This window comes from Typopeltis vanoorti, chromosome 20, assembly GCF_054136105.1.
Source record: "Typopeltis vanoorti isolate ZY-2024b chromosome 20, IOZ_Tvanoo_1.0, whole genome shotgun sequence".
In the NCBI taxonomy this organism is placed as follows: domain Eukaryota; kingdom Metazoa; phylum Arthropoda; class Arachnida; order Uropygi; family Thelyphonidae; genus Typopeltis; species Typopeltis vanoorti.
The window spans coordinates 79,335,023-79,350,434 of NC_143568.1; the positions used below are offsets into that span (position 1 = coordinate 79,335,023).

Here is a 15,412-nt window from a genome sequence, read left to right on the forward strand (position 1 = left end):
AAAGTGAGAATTATTGTATACATGCAGAATCAGTTTCTCACTCATTCACTCTCTCTCTCACATACACACACACAAGATTTTCTGTCAGCATAAATGGACTCTGTTTTTTGTAAAGTAAATATAGAAGTTATTGTACTAGCATTTTACAGTCCTCAACTTGATATTAGCATGTAAAGATTAGAGAATTATATTAAAAAAAAAAAAAAGCAAAATTGCAAGCTAGTAATTTCCTGCACAAAAATTAGTGAAAATTCACTACAAAGGCAAAACGAATAGTTTATTATTATGTGAAATTTGCTATAGTGAATTGCCTTAAGAATAGCATTGGTGCTATTGAGTTTTGTGCAAAATGCTTTGGTTGTTTAAAGTGAATAACTTTCTGTAATGCTATTTACTGTAGTGAGAGTTGGTTATAGTTGTTGCAACGTCCTTCTTGGTTCTATGGTTCGCCATCTTGTTCACGCTGATCAATACTACAGAATTTCTTGCTAAATAAATTTGCTGGTATCACTCAGTTACACTATATTTAACACTTAGCAAGCACTTATAACATTATTAATCACGGCAGTTATTGCTTCAAGTGGAATTACTTTCAACTTCTAACTTCGGTTAAATTCAGTGACAGCACAGTAAATGTTTAATATTCGAGACGGAACTATCACTTAAACCTTCACTCTGAAATAAAATAAAATAGGACTGTTCTTACCAGGATTAATCCTTAGCACATCAGATTCAATTGAGCACATTTCAAACTTATATTCACTTATTACTCCGATAGAACACTATTCAAAAGAATTCTTCAAGGAGATAACAGAATTATTATTTATCGCACTACACAATTCTTGATGGGCTTACTATAGGGCAGAATATTTATTCCATGTTTACTACTGTATAACAAATTGAGCTTTGTACAATCCTTCTTTAAAGCGATATAGGAATACGTAGTAATTCTAAAACTTAGTGGAATTATTCTGAATCTTCTGTTAATCTTCCGGTCTTTTTAAATTATCCTATTACAGCACTAAATTCCTATTACTGCCACTGCTGACTTTACTCTCAGCTGTCTATAAGTTTCTCCTCGTTTCCGTACACTTCTGAATGCTACTCCCTTGAATTCCCTGCCCTTCAGTGTTCTTGTTTACTTTTACCTCTCGCTTATATGCTTTCCTTCTTCCTGCCTAAAACTTGTTCACTCCGTCCAACTCATTAATTTCTCTTCTCCCAGTTATCGAAGCTCGCGCGTTCTATTTCATTTCTATCTCCATAGCAACGACCAAAACAGAACGTAAATATAAGCATTAGCGTTACATAAGGTTATACCTTTACACTGAGTAATGAAAAATAATAATAAAAATATTATAGTTACTTAATTTCTCTTTCATTTCATTTACAAATAATAATAATAAAATATATGTTACAGTTTATATAAGGCACATAAAAGTTACATACATAGAATTCCTCATAATATTATTGAAGGAATAAAGTAATAAGATAAATGTTATTTACTACAGAGTCCTTTCAGTAGTATAATATACATTAAAATTATATAATTAAATAATAGCTGATAAAATTCAAGGATAATACATGAATAATAAATTTTAAGCAAGGGACTAACAAATAATATTTAAACAAGTCTTGCTTAGTATATGGTAGATTATGTTAAATGTGAATGAAGAATAAAAACACGCAAAACAATTTCATTCACAGTTTAACATAGTTCACATATTTTATCACTTCATCAGTTGACTTACAGGTATGTTAAACAGTCTCCTGTTTTGACCTGTTAAGAAATAATAATGAGGCATTATCAAGACAGAAAGTAATAGTTGAAGTGGATTTAAATGGTATTGATGCGAACACAGATTGATAAGAAAATAACTATTTATTAACTTAAAAGCTAATATTTCACTGGTATTATATCCAACATCTTCAGAGCACACAAACAAAGTTTGTTACAAATGCAAGACAACCACAATTCAGTGTAACAGTGGGGCTAGTATAAGTAATTGCTGCAACACAAGACTAGTGTCCTAATACGGCACCATCTAAGTTAAAAAAAAAAAAAAAAAAAAGTAGTCCAAAGTTTTGAAAAAAATATAGTAGTCCAAATAGTAGTCTTTGAAAGTTTGAATAATAGTTTTGAAAAAAATAATAAAATAAAAATAAATAAATATTAATTTGATCTTAGGATGACTGTCTCCCAAATCTTTGGTAGATTTATATAGCCATATTTGTTAAGGTTTGGAGTATGTTTTAAGGCTTCTGTTAATTCTGGGAACAACCTCTCTGACTTGTAGAAGCTTCTATGCAGTACTTTTGTTTTTTTCCAGTTGATCCTGTGTGTCGGCGTATATCCAAAGTATGGTCTGCCAGACCTGACTTGCCATAGCGAAAGTGCCAGATATATTTTTTGTGTTCACTGAGGCAGATATCCACAGATCTTCCTGTCTGTCCGTAGTAGGCTCGATGACATGAACAGGGCACTTCATAGACTCCTGGATGTGATAAAGGAGTGAATCTGTCCTTAGGTGAACGGATGAGAGTTGCCAATTTCACATCCGTGTACAGTTGGTGTTTGTTAAGCACCCTAGATATCTTTTCAGATGTGCCTTTAATGTATGGGATGGTGATAGTTTTGTTGTAGTCTTCTGTGAAAGATAGTGGGGGGGGGGATTTCTGAGCTCACTAACTGTAGAACTGTAGACTCAAATGTATAAATATTATTGGAAGGAAATGAACAAGATTGAAAACCATAACCCTGGAGACCCAGTAGCATCTCTGAAAAAAACATTGATTCAGCCAGAGAGGCATGTGACGTTATCTGCAGGGAAAGAGAAATAAAAACTGGAACCTGGGAGGCTAAAGACCAACAAATGTGTAGAAAGGCTTATGTGTTCGTCGTGCATGTTGACTAATTTTGACGGTAATATATCAAAACATAGAAAGATAAGTAAATAATTATTTATTGACTTATTGCATATTTCACTGGTGTTATAACCAGCATCTTCAGAACACAAAACACAGTTTGTCACAGTATGTGAGACTACAACAACATGGTGTAATAATGGGATTAGTCTGAAACCCCTCCCACTATCCACTACAGAGAACTACAACAGAACAGTCATCCCATACATTAAAGGCACATCAGAAAAGATATCTAGAATTCTCAATAAATATCAACTACGCACTGTATTCAGACCATGTGTCAAATTAGCAACTCTCATCCATTCATCCAAGGACAGCATCTCTCCTTTATCACATGCAGGAGTGTACGAAGTACCCTGCTCGTGTGATCAAGTTTACTACGGTCAAACAGGAAGAACTGTGGACATCTGTATCAGTGAACACAAAAGATACATCCGGCACTATCGCTATAGCAAGTCAGGCCTAGCAGACCATGCTTTGGATACCCTTGCACACAGGATCAACTGGAAGAAAAAAGTACTGCACAGAAACTTTTAAGTCAGAGAGATTGTTTTTAGAAGCAGCTGAAGCCTTGAAACATACTCCGAATCTTAACAAATATGGCTGTATAAATTTTGTTCTAAGATTTGGGAGACAATCATCTTAAGACATAACTAGTACCTGCTTTCTCTCTCTTTTTTTTTAATTTATTTTATTTTTGTTAACATAGAGTGCGCCTAATTAGAACTTTAGTCTTTGTGTTGTTGCTCCAATCTTTCAAACTAGTCCCGTTATTACACCATGCTGTAGTCTTGCGTACTGTGTTTTGTGCACTGAAGATGCTGGTTATAACACCAGCAAAATATCAGCAATATGTCAATAAATAATTATTTACTTATCTTTCTGTTATATTACCGTCAAAATTAGTTGACAAAAGACCAACAAAGTACTCTTAGATTTTCAACAAAAAGATTTTTTCTTGTTTAATATTGGCTAAGCATGCACCTGTGCAGGCATATCAAACATTGTGCACAGGTGCTTGCTTAGCCAACATTAAACAAGAAAAAATCTTTTTGTTGAAAATCTAAGAGTACTTTGTTGGTCTTTTGTTGACTAATTTTGATGGTTGCATGAATCAAAGATGGCAGCAACAAAGCCAAGCATTGACAAAGCACTACAAGTCTGTCTCACTAACGTTACAAGAAAGATAAGTGGGATGATCTATGCAACTGTTACTAGACATTTTCTTGGATTATTGCTTCCTGCTATTTGACCCAAACCTGTGTTCTGAACATATCGCTGAAATACTTCTTATCAGAATGGAAACATTTATTCCTCGTTCCACCCTAAGTTCCCTCCCCTATCTACACCTTGGTTCTCCTACAGGTGTGCCAAAGCTGTACAAGAAAAGAATTGAGCATACTTGGCTTGCTTCCAAAACTCCATTTACTTATAGTGCTTATACCAAATCTTGGAATAGCTATAAGAAACTGTCAACATCTCAAACTGATTTTGAGAGCTAAAAGTAGGGAACTTGTATCTGTCAAAATGGCAGCCATGCATTTTGGTCTGTAGCCAAAATTATTGGTTGCAACTTCTGCCCAGTGTCACTCTCACCACTATAAGGAGGTAGGTTCCATAAGTTTTCAGCCTGACATCAAAATTCGTGTTAATTTTAAAATGCCATGTGTACCAGTTGCAACTCTACCTGTGTCATTCAGTTGGAGGCACTTGTTTGACTAACACATGGTACGCAAGTGGTTGTAATGTCAAAAATTGAGTACTGGGCTGTGATCAAGTTTCTCATCAAAGAAGGGCTTTCTCCAAGTTGCTATCAAACAGCAATTGGATGATGTTTATGGGGAAGCTTCTTCACATTCCACCTTGAAGGAATGGGCTGAACAGTTTCTCCTAGGAAGAGCATCGAAGATGATCCTCGTGATGGTTGGCCTGTGGAAGTGATGACTGAGGAAAATGTCTCTTGTTTAAGAGGACCTGCTCAATGGCAGATGACTGAAGCTCAAAGAAATCTCAGCAAGGTTGGGGGTTTTCTATAACAACTGTCTTTCACGTCATTCACAAGAAGCTTCATGTGATGAAGGTCAGTGCAAGGTGGGTGTCCCTACTTCTCTCTTAAATTCAGAAGGAGCATCATGTGATCTGTTCCCACACGTTTTTAGAGCTGTGGCAAGGGAATCGGAGAGATGTGCTGGAATCCATTGTCACTGGGGATGAAACCATAGTCCTTTCTTACAATCCTCTTTCCAAAAGGGAATCCATGGATTGGCACAAACCAGGTTAAGTACCACCGAGAAAAGCCAAGGTCACTCAGTCCACCAAGAAGATCATAGCAACAATCTTTTGGGATTGCCGGGTAATTCATTCTCTTGATTGGCTTGAAGGAAAGGAATACCACCATGAATGCAGAATATTATTCTTCACTCCTGCACAAACTGTGCAACTCCATAAAGGAGAAGAGACAAGGAATGCTGAGTCATGGTGTTCACCTGCTTTATGACAATGCTCGTCCATATGGCTATTGTTGCAAAAGTTGCAGTGAAGGACTATGGTTCCAGGAGATTGAACACTCACCCTACAGCTCAGATTTAGCACCGAGTGACTACTACTACTTGAAACTGAAGAAAGACCTTCGAGGAAGAAAATTTGCAAATGATAATGAGGCGAAAGATGCAGTTTTAGGCCATTTCCAGACAAAAATACACACTATTTTTTCAAGGGCATAGAAATGTTAAGATGTGAAAAGAGTGTTGAAGTAAAGGGAGATTATGTTGAAAAGTGACTTTCTTTCTATAACCTCTAAAAGTCGATCAGGCCAGAAACTGATGGAACCACCCTTGTACATCCTGATGATTCTGTTGTATCATCACCTACAGAAAAAGCCAACCTCATGACTTCCTGCTTCTCTTCCAATACTTGCACTTCTGATTTTGGTAAATATCTTCCCAACCATTCCAAACACTCAATGCCCAGTTTATCTTTTTGCCTGAAAGGGATCAGAAAATTTTTTCTCAAATTAGATACCAAAATGTCTCCTGGCCCAGATGGCATTCCTTTGATTGTCCTAAAGGTTTTTCTACTCCACAGTTGATTCTCATTCCATGTTGCTTTTTTACAGTTTCTTATTGTATTGACATCTATCCCATAGTATGGAAATTAGCCAACATTCAATCTATCCCTAAAAATTGCAATATATATATATATATATATATATATATATATATATATTCAACCTGTCCAATTTTTCTTATCCCAGAGTGATGGAACAACCAACTGCTATTCTACCTTGAAGGCTTTCAACTAATAGATGACTGCCAGTATGGATTCTATCACTGGAATTCATAATGCAGATGTGGATTCCATTCGATCGGTAGGTGATCTATTTATGTCAACCATATCTGGACAAATACCATGGAAAAGTTTGGTGAGTCAAATGGTTGCTCTTGATATCTCCATGGCGTTTGGCCTCTCCTGGCACAGAGGCCTATTAAGTAAACTCCCATCATTTGGTGTGTCTGTTGACTTCTTCAGTTGGACTGCCAGTTTCTGACTGGACACTCACTTTGTGTGATGGCAGATGGTTCTGTTAATATTTATCATTTACTTGTCTCTGTAAATTGGTTTTTATACTCGGAGTGTTTATTACTTACTCAAGGGTCCAATTCCGATTGGTGCAATGACTTTTATTTCTTTTAGAATCCAGAAAAACGCTGACTCAAGACCAAATAAAAAAAATATACATTTAATGAAACTAAAACAATACAGGGTGTCTCAATTAAGTTTTATCTGCAATGATTTGTTTCTTATTAGTGCTCAACATGACTTCCATCTTGTGCGATGCATGTAACTAGGTGATTTTCGAAGTTCCAGAAAATGTTTAGTAGTTAGTGAGCAGTGACTGCATTGATTGTGTTTGTGATTTTAGTCTTAAGGTGATCGAGAGAAGCAGGTTTTGAAGCATCACTACAGTTTTGATGTGACCCCATAAGAAAAAGTCTAATGGAGTCAGGTCAGGTGACCAAGGTGGCACACAAGAGCACCTCCTCTACCGATACACCTGTCTGTGAAAGTGTTATCCAGAAACTTTTGTACCTGTGTCGCATAATGACAGGGTGCCCCATCTTGTTGGAAAATGGTTTTATTCATAACATTTAATCACTTTAATTTGGGAATAAAAACAAATTCTAAAGCATTGCTAAATACAATTCATCCCCAACAGTGGGCTCATCGAAAAAGAATGGGCCCGATAATGCAACACCTCCAAACCATGCACCACACATTAACTTTTGTTGAGTCTTCCTTCATGTTGCCACATTTCCTCAGACTTTTCTGTATCTCAAATATGACAATTGTGAGGGTTAGCTTTCCCACTTATGTGAAATGTTGCTTCATCTGAAAAAGTCACATGTCAATAACATCTGTGTCATTTTCTATTTGTCTTCAACAGTTGACAGAAATCCAACCTGGCATGATAATCCTCTTCTTGTAGCATTTGAACAGTCGTAATTTTGTAAGCATGTTTATGGAGTTGTCTAGTTAGAATTCTGTGCACTGTGGTTTTTGGTACATTTAACTCAGCAGCAGCATATCACACTGATTTCTTGGGACTTATCAAATTCTCTTTCAATTCTGACAACATTTGCTTCCCTTGATGAATGCCTCCCTGATCTGGGTTTCTCATGAATTGATCCAGTTTCTTTGAATTTTTTCATCCAGTTATTAATTAAATTTCTGTGTGTGGGGGGGCCTCCTTGTTATAATGGGCAGAGAAGTTTCTTCTTACTGCTGTTATAGACTTGAGTTCAGCAAGCCACAGGATGCAATTGACTTTTTCTTCAACATTTGCTATCTTCAATCACACCAGTCTTAAAAAAAAAAAAAAAAAAAAAAAATGTAATGAAATAATAATATTCATGCATCAAAAATTCTAATAATTATACTTTCAAATGATATTTATTGCAACTCTGTAACTGTGATGCTTTTGAAGTAGTTAAAGATCAAAACTGCACTAAGAATTATGGGCTACACTGTGGAGTTTTCATGGAACAGCCCCATGTTACTATCAAGATGACAATGCCCCATGCCACAAAACTGCAGCTGTTATGGAATGGTATGAAAAGATGGTCATTAAATCGAACACCTGTAGGACAAATTGAGCAGCGATTGAGGTTCAGAGCAACGCATCCTTGATCTGTTGCTGAATTCAGTGCTGCTTTGATGGAAGAATGGTGACAAATTCCACCTGATGGCTGCCACACATTGATGGAAAGCCTCCCTCAAAGGGTGCAGGAGTATTTTTGAGGTATGAATTTACAGTTGATACTTCAAAGGATATCAACTGTAAATTGCTAAATTTTCCACACAATTATTGGTAAATTATTGGTAAATATGTGCACTCCTCCCATCTTATAAAAGTCCTATACATTAAACTCTAAACAAGGATGTCTTGGCTTCTGTTATACTGTTACTCTTCATGCCATTAGCCTGCATTATGTTTCTTCATCAAATAATCAAATTATGGTCTTCCTTTCTGAAGACTATTCACAACACACTTATACACATTCCCATTGGCTCAAACTTATGTAATGGTTTTCCATACGATATGGTGTCATATGCTTTGCAAATTCCAGCAGTCTCATGTCATAGCTATTGCATCATGTTGGAGGCTTAATGGATTTTTTACAACACTCAAAAAGAATTAAAATAGAATTTAATATTTCCTATATTTCGTCCTAGTCACTAGGACATCTACGGGGATTACAAAAATAGTTAATGCAACATACACACAAATAATAAACAATACTGAGCCCAACCACGTGGGTGACACTAAAGTCCTATCTAGTTGGAGCGCCCTCTAAGGGCAGTAGTAGGTGGCCTGGAATGTAAGGTGGGACCTCTGGTGATGAGTGTTTCCCAAATCTTCGGAAGCTTAATACAACCGTATTTATTCAGATTTGGTTGGTTTTTGAGAGCTGCTGCTGCTTCCAAGAAAAGTCTCTCTTTCTTGAATTTGCTGTGGTGGAGCATGGTGGTTTTCTTCCAAGATACCCTGTGGGTGGTGTCCAAAACATGGTCAGCCAAGCCTGAATGGCCATAGTTGTGTTTGCAGATGTAAGACTTGTGTTCCTCTAAGCGGATGGATGCTGATCTGCCTGTCTGTCCAAAGTACGCCAGCTTACAGGAACAGGGTACTTTGTAAACTCCAGGCAGAGAGAGAGGAGGGAGCTGATCTTTTGTAGAATGGATAAGCAACAAGAATTTAAAAATGCCATCACCATACCCTACATCCGTGGCACATCCGAAAAAATAGCCAAGATACTAAAAAAGTACAACCTACACACAGCATATAAGCCCCACCGCAAACTTGCTATCCTTATCTGTTCTACGAAAGATCAGCTCCCTCCTCTCTCTCTGCCTGGAGTTTACAAAGTACCCTGTTCCTGTAAGCTGGCGTACTTTTGGACAGACAGGCAGATCAGCATCCATCCGCTTAGAGGAACACAAGTCTTACATCTGCAAACACAACTATGGCCATTCAGGCTTGGCTGACCATGTTTTGGATACCACCCACAGGGTATCTTGGAAGAAAACCACCATGCTCCACCACAGCAAATTCAAGAAAGAGAGACTTTTCTTGGAAGCAGCAGCAGCTCTCAAAAACCAACCAAATCTGAATAAATACGGTTGTATTAAGCTTCCGAAGATTTGGGAAACACTCATCACCAGAGGTCCCACCTTACATTCCAGGCCACCTACTACTGCCCTTAGAGGGCGCTCCAACTAGATAGGACTTTAGTGTCACCCACGTGGTTGGGCTCAGTATTGTTTATTATTTGTGTGTATGTTACATTAACTATTTTTGTAATCCCCGTAGATGTCCTAGTGACTAGGACGAAATATAGGAAGTATTAAATTCTATTTTAATTCTTTTTGAGTGTTGTAAAAAATCCATTAAGCCTCCAACATGATGTCCTCACAGCACTTAAGCCTCTACACACGAATCATAGCTATTGCCTTTATCTGATTCTGCTGTACCTTTAAAATAATTCCCCTTGTGCAACAATGCACTTAGACAATGTTAGATGATAGAGGAATTACTTTGAAGGTGACAGTAGTCACTGGTCTACAGGTAAGCAAATATAGTTTTTATGTGCATCACAGGAATCTAATATTCGTAACTTGTATATATGAATCTCGCCTATGAAACATCAACCTATAACACATTAGTATTGGTACTCTGTGTGTGTGCTAAAAACTTGATAATCTGGAAACACTGTTCTAGACGCTAACAGAACGTGTTTAAGAAAAGCGACTATTTCCCTCCAGCAATCAAGGGTAGTGGTGCACTGGGCAATGAATTTCATAAAGACATTCACAAACATCCATGCTTGTTGGATGCAATTCCACACCCTGTTAGTTGAAGAGTGGGTATGTATGCTTTGGCCATCCAGGCTAATGTGTATGTTGAAGAATCACATTGATTAAGTGTTTGACTGTTGTTGCATTATAATGAACTTTTTCCAAATAGTTTTTTCATTTATGTCTGTAACCAGTTTTTATTTTTTTTTTTATTTGTGAATTTTGAGCCACCTGAATGGAAATAAAAATTAATTCCAAAATTTATGGCATATATCTGTTTTGATGTAATTGTGGATCTTGTTGCTTTATATGTTTTGTATAAAATTGTATAGTACAGAATAATATTGATTATGGAGTGATATATGTAAATATTTTACTTCTTGCAGAGTTAAACAGAAACCTAGTTTTTTACTTATTGAGAATGTAAAGGGATTTGAAGATTCTGTTACAAGAAATATTCTGATTGACACTTTAAGTGATTGTGGGTATATTTATCAAGAATTTCTTTTATCTCCTGATCAGTTTAATATACCTAATTCTCGCCTGCGGTATTTTTTGCTAGCAAAGTTAAAACCACTTGAATTTGGATTTTCAGTTACTAGTGAGGTAAGTAGTTATCTTATTTTATTAATTGATGTAACAGCATTTAATAAATATTTGTGATGAAAGTTTAACAGTCTGCTGGTCTGGTGTGAAGCTTTAGGGAAATTATTATTATTACCCAAGACTCCATGGAGTCAAAGACTCATCTAGGAGGTCATTTTTATCATACACATAGCTCATCATACCTTCAAACATGCTTTAAACACACTCAAATTCTCTGCAGACACCACACTCTCAGGCAAGGCATTCCAATCATTCACAACTCTGCATGAAAAAAACCTGCTTCTCACACCCTCTTTATATGGTTTCCAGGGATGACCTCTGGTTCTCCCCTAATCTTCCACTATTTTCTGTAGAACCTCTCCAGTATTGATCCTAAATAACTTCTAGGTCTCTATCATATCTCCTCTCTTCTTCCTGTCCACTAGACTCTGCAAGTTACATCTTCTCAATCTTTCCTCATACTCGGCATTCCAGAGGTTAGAAACTACCTTAGTCCGTTGCCTCTGGAGCCATTCCAACATCTCTTCATCCTTCTGAAAACCAGGTGACCAAATCTGGGCACAATAGTCCATGTGTGGCTTAATCAAAGCCTTATACAATGGAACAAGAATCTCCCTACTTCTACAAGTCAGTGTCCTCTGCATCATTCCCAGAAGCCTTTGTGTTGTCTTCACAATTTTGGCTATGTGTCCCCTAAATTTCAGACCCTTATCCACTATCATCTCCAGATCTCTTATTTCCTCCACCTCTGACAATATATCCTCACCAATTTTTGTTTTCCAAATTTTAAAACCTTACATCCACATTTCCGTGCCCAATCACTCAATTTATTCAAGTCTTCTCTACTCTTCATGGTTCATCTCAACTTTGCATCATCTGCAAACAACTGAATATCTCCATCCAAATTTTCACCAATATCATTAATATATAAGTTAAACAGCAATGGCCCTAAAACAGACCCCTGAGGCACACCACTAGTAACTTTCCTTTTCCTGGATATTGCTCCCCATACACAACTTGTTGATACCTATCAGATAGCCAGTCTCCAATCCAATGCACTAATCTAATATCCAACCCCATCTGCCTAGTTTGACTGTCAACTTATCATGAGGTACTCTATCAAAAGCCTTTGCGAAATCTAAGTATATTACTAAAACATGACCTCCCTTTAGTAAATCTATGCTGTCCATGAAAGATAATACCATTGTTGTCAACCCAATTCTGAATCCTAGTTCTCACAAGCTTCTCCAACAACTTAACTACAACACCTGACATACAGATAGGCCAATAGTATGATGCTTGAGTTCTATTACACCTTTATGAAGTGGGACAATCTTGCCCTCCTTCCACTCTTTAGGAACTTGACCCAGTGCAAGACTCGTATTAAAAAAAATATGTTGAGGCTGGTGTCAACTCCCTGGCACATTCCTTCAGAATACGTGGTGATATATTATCAAGTCTCACAGCTTTATCAACTCCCCATACACCTCTTGTTCACTTACAGTCAGTCTCTCCTCCCCATCATCAACTGCTCTCAATCTCTCCATGAAGTCACATTCACAAGATCGAAAGACCTTTATGAACTTCTCATTAAGTATCTCCACTACACCTTCTGCAACAGCTGCCTTTATACCATTTTTTCCAATCAGTGTCATCCTTCCATAATCATTCTTTCTTTTGCTGGCTACATATCGAAAGAACTCCTTAGGATTCTTTTTGGCTTCATTAGCTAACTGCTGTTCATTCCTCTCGTTATCTACCCTTGCCAACCAAGTCACCTGCCTTGCTTGGTCTTTGTAGTCCTCACGGAATTGGTTATTTCCGCTTCTCTTATGCTGCCTCCATAATGCCCTTTTTTCTCTGTATCGCAGAGAAAATCTTCTCACCGTTGGAATACATTTAGACATTGCATCTACTAGATAGTTTTTGAAAATCCCCCAAGCTGCATTGATCTCTTTTCCAGCTAACTCATTCCATGCTACACCTGTAAGCTGTCTCTTGAGCTCTTCATAATCACCTCCCTTGTAGTTCCACATACACCCTTTTCTTACAGGGATCCTCACACTGCTGGCAACCACCCAGGTAATCACCTCATGGTCACTCTCACCAATTGGTGGGTGATTTGACACTTTATAATTACATCCTCTGATGAGATGATGAAATCCAAGACCCTCAATCCTTTTGTGCCCTCTGTTACATACTCTCTGAGGTAGTTATCCCTCAAAAACTCACTCATTTTCTTTACTTCCAGTTGCTATCTCATATTCCAGTTAATTTTGCCATAATTAAAATCACCCATAATAATCACTCTTTTCTTATTTGCTTGACTAATTTGATTATACATTTCATAGTCACTACCATCCACATTTCCTGGTTTATAACAACATCCAACCAAGGATTTCATTCCATTCACCTCTATTTCACACCATACTGCTCAAAACCACTGGCACTATTTCCCTCTTGCATCTCTACTTTGTATGGATATAACTCTTTCTCTATCATCAATAGCACTCCCTCTCCCTTTTTATCCTTTCTATCCTCATGAAACACATTCATACCCTTCCATCTCTATTCCTATCAGGATGTTGTCCTGATCTAACCATGTCTCACTTATTCCAACAATTTTTGGGTGAACAGACTCAATTAGTGCAACCATTTCATCTGCCTTGTTTCTTACACTTCTAGCTTTTGTATATAAACATAACAACTCATTCCTGGATCTACAGCTAGTTCTACTGATACCACTCATTCAATGTGATCTCTCCATACTCGACTTGGGCCATTTCCCTTTCTGCTTATTTATTTTAGAACCCTCTTCAATTCCAACTGTTTCCTCTTGATCCCAGGTCATCCCATTCCTTTCCTGTCTACACATGCTCTCGCATCCTCTTGGATCATCCACCTTTCTCATGCCGTGTACCCCTGTCCGCCCTGAGCCTCCCCATTTTCCTGTTCATTTTGCACACCCATTCTCTCATTTTCCATACTCATGCCACTTACTTCCTCATTCATAACCACCTCTTCAATCTCTCCTGTCATACTCTCCTGCTCTTCCACATCACTTCCCACTTGATATGATTCATTCTCTGTACTCACTTCTCTATCTTCCAGCAACAGTCTCTCCAAGCGACTCGCATCATAACCCCTCAAATGCAGTCCATCGCTCCCATACAGTTCACTTCGTCCTTCAAACTCAATGCACTTGTGCAAAAATGCACAAGTGATAGAGTTATTACAGACATTTAGCCTGAAACCATCTGATACATACACTGCCAATGTCAGCAAAATGGTGATTCAGCAGCTGAATTGGATTGTATGTATTTAAACCGTTTTTTCAATTTGAAGTCATTTTTATCACTTATTCTTGGTATAAGTTTCATGTTCTAGTTAGAGAAACATAAAGCCTTGTGATGGAAAAAATAACATCATACATTTCATTTGAGATCCTGATTTTTCTGTGAATATAGTTAGCATTGCTCCACTTGTTTTGCTAATATTGCAGGTTCTTGACCACCACAATGACTTTGACTACTGTTTTGTTGCGAAACCTCAAAAATAAACTAATAAAAGGTGAATATACTGATTTGAGTCAGCTGAATCTTCTGTTAGTTCAGTGTTATGAGTCTGCATTCTTAGCCTGTCCTACTGCAAAGTTCCAATGCTAATTTTGTTTTACTTTAGGTTTTTGTCCTTTTTTTTTTTTCTTTCATTGTTAGGTATTAATCAGCATTCATTATGTAAAACTTATGGAGGAGTAGTAGTAATGTAGTAAAGTAATAGTAAATTATGGAGTAGTAATATTATTTTAACAAATCCTAAAACACACCCCAACTCAACATCCCCAGAGTTAAAGATCGGTACTATCAACATAAGAAGCCTGAATGGCAAAGAAATGGAGCTAGCTGAGGAATTAGATAAGTACCAGATCGACATAATAGGGGCGACTGAAACAAAAAAAGACAAAAACTGTGAGATCTTTTTGAGTAATAAATACAAAATGTTTTATTCAGGCAATGACAATCAAGGAAAAGAAGGAGTAGCCATAGTATTCAACACAAAATATGAGGCTAATCTTCATGATTGGCAGGCAGTCTCAAGTAGAGTGATGTTGGCAAATATCAGAATGAGGAACTGGACAATGAGACTTATTTTTGCCTATGGTCCTACAGAAGGTTCTACTAAGATAGAAATTTTTTCATGCTTTAGATAAGCAACTGACACAATGAAAAAGGAAAAGTTGGTCCTTATTGGGGATCTAAATAGCAGAGTAGGAAATGATTGTCAGACACAAAAATATTTTGGGAAAATTTCGAGAAAAGAGCAAAGGGTAAGGACTTCTGGTAAGGAACAAGATGAAAACAAATAAATGAAAATGAATTGCTCAAAAAAATGTATTTCAAACAATAACCAGAACTTTATAAAAAAAATGGCTACAATAGGAAAGTAGTCAATAGAATTCTTCATAAGAATATGTCCAAAAATAAAAAAAATTAAATATTATAATAAAGCTACAGCTATTCCTAAT

The 15,412-nt window shown here is 37.0% G+C and overlaps 1 protein-coding gene across 7 annotated transcripts in view; it reads left to right on the forward strand.

Annotated features, from left to right (window-relative positions):
- The window catches only part of Mt2 (tRNA (cytosine(38)-C(5))-methyltransferase), a 201,009-nt gene that overhangs the window by 84,468 nt on the left and 101,129 nt on the right, over positions 1 to 15,412 (forward strand). For all 7 annotated transcript variants that reach the window (XM_090410013.1, XM_090410019.1, XM_090410018.1 and 4 more), the window contains one exon: positions 10,668 to 10,887. In XM_090410013.1, the coding sequence (XP_090266139.1) occupies positions 10,668 to 10,887 (220 nt within the window). The remainder of the gene's footprint in view (positions 1 to 10,667; positions 10,888 to 15,412) is intronic.